Source organism: Penicillium bovifimosum (genome assembly GCF_028826915.1).
Source record: "Penicillium bovifimosum strain IBT 22155 chromosome Unknown utg000005l_segment0_segment0, whole genome shotgun sequence".
NCBI lineage: Eukaryota > Fungi > Ascomycota > Eurotiomycetes > Eurotiales > Aspergillaceae > Penicillium > Penicillium bovifimosum.
This window is the reverse complement of record NW_026622714.1, coordinates 4,643,198-4,657,471: the sequence shown is the minus strand read 5'-3', so window position 1 is coordinate 4,657,471 and position 14,274 is coordinate 4,643,198. Positions and strand designations below refer to the sequence as shown.

General features: G+C 50.9%; 7 protein-coding genes across 7 annotated transcripts; 3 read left to right on the top strand and 4 right to left on the bottom strand.

The window, feature by feature from the left end:
- Positions 1 to 286: 286 nt before the first annotated feature.
- N7515_006986 (40S ribosomal protein eS19) lies at positions 287 to 1,226 on the top strand (the record flags this gene model as incomplete). The annotated part of the gene is made up of 3 exons (XM_056667730.1): positions 287 to 316; positions 747 to 871; positions 932 to 1,226. 3 exons carry the CDS (start codon positions 287 to 289, stop codon positions 1,224 to 1,226), a joined length of 450 nt encoding a protein of 149 aa, XP_056521326.1.
- A 643-nt stretch (positions 1,227 to 1,869) lies between these two features.
- Positions 1,870 to 2,495, bottom strand: N7515_006985 (uncharacterized protein; the record flags this gene model as incomplete). The annotated part of the gene is made up of 3 exons (XM_056667729.1): positions 1,870 to 1,899; positions 1,962 to 2,191; positions 2,315 to 2,495. 3 exons carry the CDS (start codon positions 2,493 to 2,495, stop codon positions 1,870 to 1,872), a joined length of 441 nt encoding a protein of 146 aa, XP_056521325.1.
- Positions 2,496 to 3,085: 590 nt separating this feature from the next.
- N7515_006984 (putative carboxylesterase) lies at positions 3,086 to 5,223 on the bottom strand (the record flags this gene model as incomplete). The annotated part of the gene is given in 4 exon segments (XM_056667728.1): positions 3,086 to 3,323; positions 3,334 to 4,632; positions 4,687 to 5,050; positions 5,115 to 5,223. The coding sequence occupies 4 exon segments, from the start codon at positions 5,221 to 5,223 to the stop codon at positions 3,086 to 3,088; spliced, it is 2,010 nt and encodes a 669-aa protein (XP_056521324.1).
- A 1,365-nt stretch (positions 5,224 to 6,588) lies between these two features.
- On the top strand, positions 6,589 to 7,602 carry N7515_006983 (metallophosphatase domain-containing protein; the record flags this gene model as incomplete). Its single annotated transcript, XM_056667727.1, has 1 exon — positions 6,589 to 7,602. The coding sequence occupies one exon, from the start codon at positions 6,589 to 6,591 to the stop codon at positions 7,600 to 7,602; it is 1,014 nt and encodes a 337-aa protein (XP_056521323.1).
- A 1,315-nt stretch (positions 7,603 to 8,917) lies between these two features.
- On the top strand, positions 8,918 to 10,027 carry N7515_006982 (uncharacterized protein; the record flags this gene model as incomplete). The annotated part of the gene is made up of 1 exon (XM_056667726.1): positions 8,918 to 10,027. One exon carries the CDS (start codon positions 8,918 to 8,920, stop codon positions 10,025 to 10,027), a length of 1,110 nt encoding a protein of 369 aa, XP_056521322.1.
- Positions 10,028 to 11,187: 1,160 nt separating this feature from the next.
- Positions 11,188 to 11,904, bottom strand: N7515_006981 (uncharacterized protein; the record flags this gene model as incomplete). The annotated part of the gene is made up of 1 exon (XM_056667725.1): positions 11,188 to 11,904. One exon carries the CDS (start codon positions 11,902 to 11,904, stop codon positions 11,188 to 11,190), a length of 717 nt encoding a protein of 238 aa, XP_056521321.1.
- Positions 11,905 to 12,544: 640 nt separating this feature from the next.
- N7515_006980 (putative mitochondrial ADP,ATP carrier protein (Ant)) lies at positions 12,545 to 14,028 on the bottom strand (the record flags this gene model as incomplete). The annotated part of the gene is made up of 5 exons (XM_056667724.1): positions 12,545 to 13,093; positions 13,153 to 13,398; positions 13,613 to 13,689; positions 13,791 to 13,812; positions 13,978 to 14,028. 5 exons carry the CDS (start codon positions 14,026 to 14,028, stop codon positions 12,545 to 12,547), a joined length of 945 nt encoding a protein of 314 aa, XP_056521320.1.
- Positions 14,029 to 14,274: the final 246 nt, after the last annotated feature.

The following is a 14,274-nucleotide window of genomic DNA, read 5'->3' as shown; positions in this document are numbered from 1 at the left end:
TTCCAGATTGTTGATGTCGACTGATAGACACCTAGAATGTCAGGCAGCAGGTGAACATAAAAGTGGAGCCTGAGCCACCAGACAGTATTGGGTCACATCACATGACCCGGCTTAGGGTACGGCTAAACCCAAAATGGACAAGCGAACGGCACACAGACCCAACCCGCCCAGCGTTGTGTGTGTCTTGAAATTTTGAGCGACTCTTCGACTTCGACCTGCCCACCTCGACGCCCAACGCCTCTCTCTCTCTAATCCCTACCCTTCGACCCCTCGACAAGTCGCCAAAATGGGTGGTGTTACCGTTCGCGATGTGGACGTAAGTGTCCTGCTCGATTTTTAGGTGATCGGTCAGCTCTGCTTTGCGTGATGTGGACGGTTCGTTTCTGGAATACGCGGATATCACAACATCGGTCGGGTTATATCGTCGGGATGGAAAGACTTTGCACGGAATACGCACGCAGTGTGCGATCGATTTCATTGCTACTCGGAAAATGTCGAAATTGAAGGATGTGCATGCTTGTTTTTGAGAGGCCAAGTCATGATGGTATAGACATGTTTAGCCACCGGTACTCTCGCAAGGGATATCCGACGCTGTAACTGGCACGCTGGTGAACAACTCGACGACGAATGATGAGCCGATTTTTCCAGAAACGAACCCGACACATCTGCAATCATGCAGAGCTTTGACCGATCCACGCATATCTTGTTGAGCCGCGACTAACATGTAATTTTCTTCTCCACTACAGGCGCAGAAGTTCATTGCTGCCTACTCTGCTTTCTTGAAGCGCCAGGGAAAGCTCCCCATCCCCGGATGGGTTGATACTGTCAAGACCTCTGCTTCCAACGAGCTTCCTCCCCAGGATGCTGACTGGTACGACTTGCACCAAATCAACCAACGCCCCGGAAGCAACTAACATTCTTCTTTCTAAAGGTTCTACGTCCGCGCCGCCGCCTGTGCCCGTCATATCTACATGCGCAAGACTGTCGGTGTCGGCCGTCTCCGCAAGGTCCACGGTTCCACCAAGAACCGCGGTGCCCGTCCCGCCCACCACGTCGATGCCTCCGGCTCCGTCGACCGCAAGGCCCTCCAGGCTCTTGAGAAGATCGGTGTCCTCGAGACCGATGAGGAGAAGGGTGGCCGCCGCATCACCCAGAGCGGCCAGCGTGATTTGGACCGTATTGCCAAGACCACCGTCGACGAGGAGGAGGAGTCGGATGAGGAATAAACGTATCGCAATGGGCTTTCGATAGTTCGGGGATATAAAGTCGTTTGTTTTTGTGGTTTTGTCTTCGCTGCGGCGGCAAGATATTGGAAATGACGGCACAAAAATAAAAATTCGGAGCTTGCGGTCCCGTGCGACTTTACGTTTGTTTCTTTTCTTGTTCAACATTTCCATATCCAAATTTTTATCTTTCTGACGACCAGACGGGGCTACTAGCGGAGAGAGATATGGGCGGTGCAGAGTGCATGAGGATGAGGCATCATTTTCTCCGGAGACTTGAGAGAGAAGAGAGCGGACGAGACAGTCTATACACCCTTTCCCCTTGTTTCTTGTCGAGGGGAGGGGATCTTTTTCCCCGACATGATTTTATGATCTTCCTCACCTCTTTGACTCCGACCAACCCTACGGCGTCTTTGTCCATCTATTTTCTCTCGTGGTCTCCTGGAAATAAAGAGCATGTCTAAAACACTTCAAAACGTCTCTCTCTCTGCCATAGATGTAGATGTAGACGTGCACCAGCACCGCAGATCAGCATCAGCCTTATATTGGTCGACGTACGTCAACTTTTATGTACAAGATGTAAGCACTACATACAGTCCAGATTCCACTGTCCCTTACACTACAACCTTCCACTGGCATGGAACATTCACTTCTTCCCAGACTGAGCCGCAGAATCCTACAACACAACCAAATCAGCCCCAAGCCCAAACCACAACCTCGCAAGACGGAAGAACTCACCAAGTAAACCTGATAAAACCGCATCTTAACCCCCTCCCCCTCCTTCTGCGGCGCAAACACCACTCTTCCAGCCCAAGGCACATAAACCTCCCTATCAGGATCCGCCTTAAGCCTATATTCAACGCCACCATACAACATGATCTCATCCTCGCCGCCAAAGTAGATCCGCGCAGGCGTGTGTCTACGCGAAGCAACGTGCGTCCAGAGGCCGTGGCGAAGGGGGAGGATTTCTGTTTGCAGATTGTCAGCCAGAGCAAACATATACCTGTCTTTTGAATGAATATCCATAGATGTATAGATGTATCAATGTGTATACTCTACGAAAAAGACAAGCTGGGATGAGTGAAACATACCACTTGCACCCTTTGCCTCCTTGGATCCCATAATCAGCGTGGCATCCTCGGTGAAACTCTGGACGTATTTCTCGTGCTGGGATTCTGTGTCGCTGGTGCGGTAGAAGTCTTCCATGAATGCGACGAGGGCTGCGGCGCGGGGTGGTGCGGTGGCACTGTCGTAGGTTATTTGGTAGGACATTGTGGTTGGTTATGGGTTATGGGTGATGTGGTTTTGTGAAATTTAGGGGAGAGGAAGAGGATATGAGATTGAGGGATATCACCGGGGCTATGTCACTATGTCGGATGGTTGTCGACTTCATGAGGGGAAAGCTGAGCTTCGGAAGGGACGCTTCCGATCTTATCGCGATGTTTATTGTTTTCGGTTTCATTCTCGTTTGTTTTGGCTGGATTTGGATTTCTTACGTAGCCTTCGCCGTTCGATACTTGGATTGCTCATAGTACATCTATTTGGTTTTTCTTGTCGTTGGCTGGTGGTGTATACTATAGTATGATTGAAGCACTTCGGAAGTCGGGGGATCCGAAGTGGATATCACAGTTCGGCATAGAATTTCCCTGAAGAATCAAGGTGAAAGGCTAGATATGTCTTGTAGGTTCAGTCAATTGACTAGAGGGCATAAGATCCCGCAAGTACCTATGGATTCTTAAATATGGCATAGGTTCAAGCATGATATGTGAAGTGATCTCCAAGTGACAAGTACCGTGAAGTACGAATAGAACAGTACCTGCACTCCAAATACACAGAAGACTTGACAAGCTTCCATTCAAGAATCAAACATAATAATCCAAAGACAACCCCAACACCCGACATTGCTCCAACTCACCCAACTCCCTCATCCCAGACGGCCACTGAAGCAGCCTCATCTGGCGACTCTTTCCAAACCGCTCCCATTCTCCTGTCTTCTCAATCTCCCGACTCGTATTAACATACCCCCTGGCCTTCAAAAACCCCCCTATCAGGCGTCGGCCTCGCCGTCCTCGCAAAACTCGCCCAAGAATCCAACACATACTGCGCGAACGGCAAATCAAACTCATCCCGGAACGGCAAGCCCTGACGCCGGAAACTCGCAAATACATAAAACAGCTCTCCAGAATGGCACTTGAAGTACTCCTGGCTGGGATCACCGTCGGGGAACTCGGCCGTGATAGGTGCGTTGCACACCGGGAAATTGGGTGAATACCCGGGCATCTGGTACGAGCGGTTGAACTCGTAGTAGTAGATATCCGGGAAGATGCGGTGCTGCAAGCCTGCTTGCACGGTTGCCTCGTCGATGCAGCGGAGCATTCCATCTGTGGCTATACGGGATGTGGTGTTGAAGATGTCGAGGGTTTTGTTTGCGGTCGAAGGGACGGGGAAGAGAGGGCTTGGGGCGATTGTGTCGGGGAGGCCGGATTCATTGAGGAAGGATTTTAGGGTTTGGCCTGCTGTGGGATAGCTGATGAATGCGGCGCCGTCGTCTCTCATTGTGCCCAATAGTATAGGTACCTTGGCTGTTGATGATGGGTGTTTTAGATCTAGCTCTGAGTGTTGGAGGTAGACGCCATCGACGACGAGGTACCGTGCCGAGTTTGCGAGGTTCGCGATTGTTGATGCGGGGAGTGCTCGGAGACACTCTACTGGCGAGACAGCATGCGTGCAGTTTGTCTCGTTGAGAATAGCATGTCCCACAATGTCCATCTCCTGTTGGATGGTGTAGTACTTCGAGTAGGTCGTGCCGTAAGCCAAGCCGCCGAGATTGCTCTGCATGATGGCGCCGGCGAACTTTCCTCGTGCTTTAGGTGAGGCGAGCAGTGCCCGCACCGAGGCTGCACCGGCCGACTGGCCGAAGATGGTGATTCTGTTCGGATCACCGCCGAAGTCCTGGATATTCCGACGAACCCACTCCAGTGCTGTGATTTGGTCTGCTAGACCGTAGTTACCGTTGGTCTTGCCATCATTAAGCGCGAGGAAGCCAAGTGCCCCTAGACGGTAGTTTATGGTGACAACCACTACATCTCCTCTCGAGGCTAGATTGCCGCCGTCCATTGTCGGGTCACTGCCAGTGCCGCCGGTGAAAGCTCCGCCGTGAATCCAGAACATTACAGGTTTGAGGTTCTTCTTTTTTATACCGTTTTGTTTGCCATTGGGGAGGTATGGAGTCCATACGTTGAGGAAATGACAGTCCTCAGAGCCTTCTGTGCCTTGTGCGCAGTCCGAGCCATAGTCCAGAGCTGAGACCTTTTTGGAATTTCCCTTGCGCAATTGGGAATAGGTCCATCGCTTGGGTTGCTTAGCATAGCGAATTCCTAGGAAGCGGAAACTGACTCGATCTCGGAATCTATATGTACACTGTTAGACGGGTTGAAAGGTAGGTTACAGACAGTGTCCCTACCCAGTGATATACTCGTTATTGGAGTTGACAGTCACCTGCCACTGAGCACTTGTATCTTGGAATGTCATATTCGAGTAGGGAGCACGCTGTGTGCAGATGACAGGCAGTCTTTCGTGTGCAGAAGCTCTATTGATTCGACCATTTGTGTCGATGGTCGACAGCTTGCGGTGGTTGGAGGCAGTCCAAAACTGTTGGCCATGGTGGTATTTGCCCTGGTATACAAGATAGTCTAAATTATTCTGGACGTCTTGATGACCGGAAGCAATGTCCCAGAGACTCTCCCCTAGCTTTTGGCAACTTTCAGTGGCTTCCTGCCAGTTCCTCGCGTCGAGGACAACAACTCCTGAATCGGCCAAAGGACTTTCTGTTTCTGTTTCGTCGGAAGTCAGCCTCTGGATCATGGGCATCAGACAGTAAGGCTTGCTCACCAAGCAAGTCATTGTGGATGATAATGGAAATATCCGAATCTAAAGATTCAGGGCTCACTGCTTTGGCGGCGATTGCCAGACAGAGAAAGACGAGACCGCAGTTAACCATCCTGCTCAACCTTTAGCCAACCTGAGAAGGCTTTTTCCACCACCGCAACCATCCCGTTCGTTTTATTGAATCACAGTTGGCTAAATGAACTATTAGGCATCGTTTAGACCCCTGGAACCCCGCGTCGGCAAAATGGCCTTGGAGGAATAGGGTGCGAAGATGTTGGATTTATCCGGTGAAGGAACGAAGCCCTTGCTGGAAGATCTTCAGCCTTAATGCTTGAATGGCTTCCAACAATAGTATCGCCAATGATGTGTGGAGTACGTAGGAAGCATCCGCGATCCCCCGCAGTTCCCCACAAAAATTACCAGCCCAGCGCTCTATCTAGGCTCTTAGTCCCTCCTATGAGCAATGTCCAACTGTACTCCCCCCTCAAAAGATATTACCTGCAGTCTCAAGATGCGAAGGACATCTTCCAGCCAATTCTTTCACACCCCAGCCCGACCTCTACAGTAGATCAAGGACCCGCCCTTGTAGATCCTTACTCCCACGGCTCCTTTCAAGATCCAGATCTACTTATAGACTTCTTAGAGACATTGGCGAATTATGAGGTCCGAGATACAACCGCGGCCTCGATTTAACATATGGCGTGCTGCCGCAGGTAGAGGGGTATATATTTGTCTTTGTGGGGAATATGAGGGATTTGCATGAGGGGTCTTGAAGGTTTGGTCTGAGAGGAGGGGGAAAGGGAAGTGATGTTGAAGGAAGAGGGGCTGGAAGGCTGGAAGCTGCGGATACTACCACAGCGGCACAGCGGCACAGCGGCACAGCCGGGCCACTTTGCTGTCTGAGTAAGATCATTGAAAAGCGGCACCAGGAACCGATCACACAATCTCGGAGCTTAAACCGGACAAACTTAGCCTCACGCTATTGAGGGGTTGAACATGTGCAGGTAGAATGGTGGAATGGTATAGAAGGTGATATGCAGAGCTAGTCCATCACCTGCATGTATTATTCCTCTGCAGTGGGAAAGGAGGGGGAACGGGGAATGATAGCCGAGTTGGGACCGCGTACACTTCATTATGTCCTGTGTAGACTTGGAGATCCAGTGTCCAAAGAGGCTGTGTTGTACATGGACCTCGCACTAGAGCCATTCCAAAGTTCCTCGGAGGCATTCGCTCGGGGCAACGGGTGCTAAGCTCAACTATGCAGTACATACCAACAGAGATAAACTTGGAAGGAAGTAATGTAGCTGTGGCTATGTAGGCCGCCGCTTTATGGGGGTTCAAGGTTCCAAGGTCCCTGGGTTTCCCTGACTCCTTAGAGTTTGTAGGAAACGTGGATACCTTCCGTGCCCAATCAGTCACTCCCTTTTTCATTGCAGTCAAGTTGGCTCTTCTACAAGATACTAACCACATTACCAAAATGACACAGAATAATGCCGCTAGCACAAACGTCAGGACACGCTTCTTGATATGCTCTGACACCCATAGAATCGATAGTTTACCCGGCCTCATTCCGTCCAAGCAACATGCAGACGTTGCTATTCACTGCAGAGATCTCACCACCCAATCTCAACTCCACGAATACAAAGCGTCAATCCGTTTGCTCCAGGCCATTAACGCGCCTTTAAAGCTTGTCATAGCCGGTAACCACGATTTCACAATGGACATACCAGAGTTCCACAAAAAAGTCGCAGAGGCCTCGTTGGAGCGTGAGCTCGTTGAGCAAGCGTATGGATGTGACGGAGATGCTAGGAGATTGTTTGAAGGCACAGGGATTACTTTTCTCGACGAAGGCGTACACTCTTTCCATCTACAGAATGGCGCTTTGCTGACTGTTTATGCCAGCCCATACACGCCTTCACTTGGAGATTGGGGTTTTCAGTACCACCCCGATAAAGGCCATGACTTTATCATCGACGATGGCAGTGGTACTAACGTGGATGTTGTGATGACACACGGGCCACCCAAGGGAATATTGGACTACACTCACTCCGGTGAACGGGCAGGCTCCGCGGACCTCTTTCGCGCCCTCGCGCGCGCCCGACCACGGATGCATTGCTTCGGTCACATTCATGAAGGTTGGGGCGCTAGACTTATTACGTGGCGTGACAGGCCTACCGCCGTGCCCTCTCACCTAACGGATATTGACAACGGACAGTCCTGTACTATAGCGAAGCTCTCCGACATCAAACACGGAGCTAGACAAAGCTTGAGCGGGGACGCCGCGCGTATGAAGTGCTTTGCTACTAGCCACTGTTCTGGGGATGAGCATCCACTGAACTGGGGTTCTCAAACGCTGTTCGTAAACGCTGCCATCGAGGGGACGCCCCAAAGCATGGTTAACCAGAAAGAGAATCTGTCGATGCAGCTACCATGGGCTGTTGACCTTGAACTCCGATCTTCTCGAGGAGCAGGAGAAACAAGCGAAAAGTAAAGTAACCAGCCTTTTAGTTAGTTATGGGATATGTCATGAAATTGAATGTCCGTTGCTGCCAGTCAATTTCATATTATTCTCTTTTTTCCACTTCACGCTCGGTACTAGTAACTCAGTGGGCAAAGGGCGGCAAGGGGTGAGCACTAAAAGGGGGAAAGCCGTGATACTGGACATATTAATATTTCCCACAAGGTACTAATACAAGTGACGTCAAGCGCCCGAGCCCAGAATATAGTGGGACCCGAGGAAAGTGGAGGTACCTAGTACTCCGTACTCCGTGCACTGCAATAGATTTAGTTTAGTGTTAGTGTGAGGTCTTGTAGTGATACACCGGTGACACGAGGGGCAAGAGAGAACAGAAGAGAATATTGAATAACACGTCACAGACTCACAGGATAAGAATGACATATAGACTACATAGTGGTACTGAATAAGTCTAGAGAGCGCATAGGATCCACGTGCTCTCGACATAAGTTATCAGCCGATGATAGGAGCTAGGGTTACAGCCCTATCGCGCTGCAAGCGTTCATTAACAGCGCACGAGCACGGGCGAACCCCATGACTGGCTGATAACAACTTGGCATGAGGGGTTTTCGGTATTCAGATACTTGTAGAGGGGGGAATATCGATTTTCATGATTGTACGGAGTATAGGTGATGAGAGGGATGGTGTGGTATGAAGGACTAGATGAGCATGTTATGGTCTATCTACAACATCTACACAGTACAACATTTGTACAATCATGAACAGTAAGAGTGTAAGTTGATACACAGAAGTATATCAGTGAGTATACTCCGTAGAGCCCATACAAAGCCGGAAGGACCCGGTGTCAGTGCCAATCACATCCACCTTCTTTGCACGGGCTGCCCATACTTGGACCTTCCAGGGCTTATTTGGAGTCATTCCAGGGCATCGGGCCCCGTCACACCCCTCCTACCCTTTGCTTCTTCTCTTCCTCTTCTTCTCTTCACCCCAAGAACACAAGTCTTCCTTCCTACACGTTGTGTAGATATTCCGCTCTTATCGCGACTTATCTCACTGCCCCCCTTACCGCGTCGCATCCCCTGCGTGGAAAAGCCCTAAACAAATTGGCCCCAGCTTCGTTACGCGGCTTCAACAGTGTCACTTTCGTCACTGTCTGTGTGAAAGGTAAGTCCCTTTGTTATCATTCTTTCATCCAAAGTCTCTTCTGTTACCACCCGATCTTTCCGTGGTACTGCTTTGTGGCGTGTTTGGAACAAGTCGTCTGACTCATATACCCCGTGTTCGCGCGCATTAGGTCTCCTCCTTTCGCAACTCCCAAATCATTTCCATCATGGCTTCCCAGAATATTTCCAGCATTGCCATGGCTCTTGCTGGCAAGACTGCCTCAGTTGATATCCCTCAGCGCCGTTCGGGCCTGAGTGGTGGCCATATGCCCCCGCGACCCGGACAACCAGCGATGCTGCCCACGCCACCCAACTCTATTTCGCCCAACCTCCCTCCTCAGACCTTCAAGCAACGCGTCGCTCTGTCGCCAGGCTCGCCACTGTCGACAGTCCCCCAGTTGGACTCCGATATCGATCTCCAGGACGCGGTGGATCATGCGAACAGTCATAACACCCCCCAGCCTGCCGACAGCCTCGACAGCACGGGCGCGATCACCCCTGCCATGCTCGCCAAGCACCATCTCCCCGAGATCTTGCTCCAGCAGGGCCCGCTGGCCATTCGCCATGTCATGGCTCATCTGACCACGTCGGTCCCTGGCTTTTCGCGCATCCCCCCGGCTAAGGCGCGCAGACTGGTTGTTGCGGCGTTGGAAGGCCGCGGGAATGGAGGAGAGACAGGAGGCGACGTGGTGTTTGAGAAGATCGGTTGGGGTCGCTGGGACGCGCGCCGTCGCGGTGAGCCTGCCCAGGATCGTGATTTGAACGCGTCGGCGTCGCCTCCTTCCAGTATCGCGGGCTCGTTCCAGCAGCGCGGCCTGCAGATCCAGGGTCAGTCGGGTTGGCAGGGTGGCAGCCGTCATCCTTATCGTATGAGCTTCGCCGAATCCACCGCCTTCTCGTACACCGATGATTACGGTATGCACGGAGACCTCGACATGTTGGAGCACGAGGCCGACAAGATGTCTCTCGATGGCGATGATGGCGAGTACTGCTCTTCCTCGGAGGCTCCTGATGAGATTCAGGAAAACGAATGGGATGAAGGCGATGCCACTGATGAAGAGGACTGGGCGCAGATTGGCGCGGATGCGTTGCGCGCCCGCTCCATGAACAACAACGGCAGTTTCATCGACGGTCACGTCACTGCTCGAGCGAAGCCTCAGCCTTCGGGTATTTTCCCCGCCACTTGCCCAACTCCTGCCGTCAAATTCGCACCTCGCATCTTCGACACCCAGGAACGCACTGCTGTGGAGGCGCTCCTCCGCCTGGGTTCCTCATAAAGTCCGACTTCATCATACTTGGCGTTTACTTCTTTTAATTCTTTTCCGGGATACACTATTCTTTTGCATTCATACTCAGGCCGTCGACGCTGGTCTGGACCGCTTCGGATGTGCTTGGTTTCGGCATTTAATCCAGAAAATCACAAAGCCAGAACATTATTGGCTAGCTTGCAGTGCAACTAGCTCGACTGATGGGCATTGGGTTGGGTCTCTGCAATATTGGTCTTTCAAGACGGCGTTCAAGTCTTTGTTTATCCTTTTTTCTCTTATGCCTGCTACGAACCAATTATCACGACGATTCAGAGGAGCAGTCCTGTCGAGCTCTGCGATCACCATGACAGGTCCAAATACCCCTTCTCTGTTCTATTCCCCCTCTTCGGCTCCCAGTCATTACCACTGTGGTCCATCTTATTCATTCGGGCGTTATTGTTGCATCAGTCGGGTCACCACTGCTACGAGATTTCTCATGTTCTATTCAGCCCTACGTGGGCTTTCCTAATATTCTTATTTCGATTCTTCATTATTATGTGTCTTTCGCGTTCGACAACTCCCCAATCGTTCAGAGAAACACTGACTCGCTGAAACGAAGTTCCGGTCGTCTTGATTGATTGCACTGGCCTTCTTCCGCTTTGGTTATTCTCGTCTGATTGTCTCGGTCATCTTCACTGATCCAACTGAGAAGTTGTTCATTATCTCCTCTCTACTCTATTTGTTCGTCATTCTCTGTATGTGCTTTGTGCATGTGTACATTGCGGGTTTTATCATCCTTGCATTGTGAGAATGTTTTCGAGACTGGACACTTAACGCTAACCAGTCGGGGATGGGATGGAAGTATATAGTTAGGTGAAGAAATTGATCCGTCGCTGAACTGCGCGGTTTAGTTATCTTTTCTTCCTCTGCTCTTGTAGCTGTAAGCCATGTCCTAGAAGGTCTTCCCATGTATAAATGTGACTATGCATGTGATAAGGTATTCTTTGGTTCAAACTAAAAAGACATCCCTCAGATACAAGATACCTACAAGTATCTCCAATGACATTCCAAGAAAGAACTCCAAACACCAATTCCCAATCCAAATCCAAATCCCATAGTAATTCAAAGTATTAGGTTCCCCTTCGCACCCACGCACCAACCAACCCGATATCAAAAGTACACCATCCTACTCATGAATCATGAACATCATTAATCTTCTTCCAAACCTCCTTCTCAACCTCCGCCAACTTATCCCCACCCCATTTGAACCACCCCTTCGCAGCGCTAACGAACCCTTCCTCCTCAAAGATACTATCCGCACCGCCCCCAGATCCAGATCCAGCTCCACTGGCATACCCACTCCCAGACGCAGAACCAGTCGCATAAGGTAACGTCTGACTCTGCGCATAAGGCTGATAAACAGACGCGTACGAAGCAGAAGTCGAGTTCGGCACTGTTTGCCCCGGCATCGCGTACTGGGTAACCGTAGGTGGCGGCTGGGAAAATGTTTGTGGATCGGTGGCTTTTGGGGGTGGGGGGATATATGATTTTGTAGATGTTGCTGTAGCTGTTGCTGTTGCTGATGGTTCTTGAGTCTGGGTTTGGAGTTGAGGTTGAGGTGTTGTGCCGGGGATTGGTTGTGGTGGTTGTGGTGGTGTTGTTTGGCTTGGGAGTGGAGGTTGTGTTGGTCTTGCGCCTGGTTGGGGGGCGGGAGGGTAGGTTTCCGTTGGTGTTGGTGCTGTTGCTGCTGTTGTGGTCGCTGGCGCAGGCGCTGGTTGGGTGGAAGGACTTGTTGATGGGATGGCGGTGGCGGGTTCGGGGTTGGAGGTTGTTGTGTGTGTGCCTTCTTGGTCGTTGGAGTTTACTGGGGCTGAGTTGTAGATCTGGACTCCTTGGGGAGTGGACATTTTGAAAGATAGGTGGTTTGTAGGAGATGTGGAGTGTGTGAGGGTAGAGGTTTGAGTAGAGTAGAAGTTGGAGCTCTTGACAGGTATGTAGCTTCAAGCTTAAGACGTCATTTATGTTTGCCGCTGTGGAGCCTTGCCGCTTTTGGACCCTTTGTTGCTTGTGGATATGGGGAGATGGATCTGGGACTCTGGGACTCTGGGTTATTTGTTTTTTTTACTCTTGTGTATTGTGTACTCCGTATCTTTAAGGAGTGGGACTGGTCGACTTCAGGTCATGTTATTCGGCCTCATTCGAATTGCCTGTCGCGGGTGGATAGCCTCAGGTACATGCGATAGCCATACAGAGTAGCGAAAGCAGAGTGTTACAGGTGTAACTAGTTATGAGAAACCAAGACTCAACTGCTACAGTTTACACAGTACAAGAAACAAATTGAACAAAAAAGAGTTTGCAGAGTAAAGTACATTGGTACAAAAATAAACCATTCTATGCTCAAGATCCTTCAGAACCCATTTCTTGACGCATCTATCTTTTGGCCTTTCCAGAACCTCAACTTCCGCGCCCAGTGGTTACACCGGGTGAGGCTTTCGTCCCCTATCCAGTATAACTACAGTGGCTACAATTCACGTTTCAGTGAATCGCTTAGAACTTCTTGCCGAGGAGGAGGAGCTGGGCCTTGTCGTAGATGGACAGGACACCGGCACCGGCAACACCACGGAGGATGTTAGCACCGGCACCCTTGAAGAGAGACTTGACACCCTCCTTGGCGACGATCTGGCGGGCAGCATCCATGGAGGACTTGTACTTGACGGCCTCACCAGAGGTCATCATCATGCGGCGACGGACGGTATCAAGGGGGTAAGAGGCAACACCGGCACCGGTGGTGACGGTCCAGCCGAGAAGGAAGGAGGCGAGGAAAGAGCCCTCAAGAGGACCGACAAGGAGAACGGGCTTGATGGAGTCGTACATGCCGAAGTAGAGACCACGGTAGACAACAATTCCGAGAACGGAGGGACCGAAGCCACGGTAGAGACCGGCAATACCGTCGGAGGCGAGGGTCTTGCGGTAGACATCAACGAGACCGTTGAACTGGCGCTCACCGGTGCCCTTGGCGGACTTGGCGTCGTTGGCAAGACGGGTACGGGCGTAGTCCAGGGAGTAGACGAAGAGGAGGGAAGTGGCACCAGCAGCCTGAAGCGTTTGTCAGTGAAAAAGTCCAAGGGTGAGAATTTCTGTCATGGGGTACATACACCACCGGAGGCAAGGTTACCCATCATCCACTTGGCGTATCCATCACGGTCCTTCTTGTAGGCGAACATGGACTTGTAGGTATCACGGAAAGCGAAGTTCAGGGCCTGTGTGGGGAAGTAACGGATGACGTTGGCGGTGTTACCACGCCACAAGGAGACAACACCCTCAGCGGAGGAAGTGCGCTTGAAGCAGTCGACGATACCGTCGTACTTGCGGTCGAGACGACCGGCCTTGAGCATCTCATCCTATTGATTGATTGCGGTTAGCGGCTGAGTTAGGGATGATATTGAGCCACCCGACTGGTTTCGGCCAAAGGGAGAAAATTTTTCACTGGCTGATATCAATGCGAAAACACAGCTAGTGTGTTCAATGAGGGAACTATCCTCACTTGCATTCACATCAAGCCCAATGTTCTCCCTCTGACTCCTTCCAATTGATGTGAGAGTGGTGATAACCAACCTGGTTCTGGATGAGCAGCTTGATGCGCTCAATGGGGGCAGCAGCGGTCTTGGAGACAGCGGCGGAAACACCACCCACTATAATACAGTTAGTATTGAGATCCAAGCCTTTGTGACTGGCAATTGTCTTTGCGAATCTGCAATTGCCAGCCACGGTGAGTCTCAAGCGTAAAACGTACTCAGGAAGTCGACAACGAAGCCCTGCGATGAACAGTTAGTGTCATTGATCAATTTGGTTTCGTCTCAATGAGGTGATGACTGGTACTTCGATATCACGAGCGAAGAATTCGATGATTCGATACAAATCGCCTCATCTGACGCTTCGCGCGACATCGATGCCAGCTCACCAGGAAGGTAGATACTTACGGGCATGCCGAAGATGGCCTTGTCGGCCTGGTTAACATCACCGGAACCCATTTTGAAGATAGAGCAAAAAGAAACGGGGTGCTAAAAAAAAGAGAGGAGATGGAAAGAGTGTCAAGAAGAAAGAGCACCAGGGATAATGAGAGGGAAGAAAAAGGAAGAGAGAAGGCGGGAAGGGGGGCCAGAAAAAAAATACGCCAGGCGCTAAAGCCCAATCAGGCGGCCTAGGGGTGTTAAATTACTGTAATTTACCGTTATATGTTGGTATTGGTTTGCCTCCTGCCGATATCTCCCGATCCA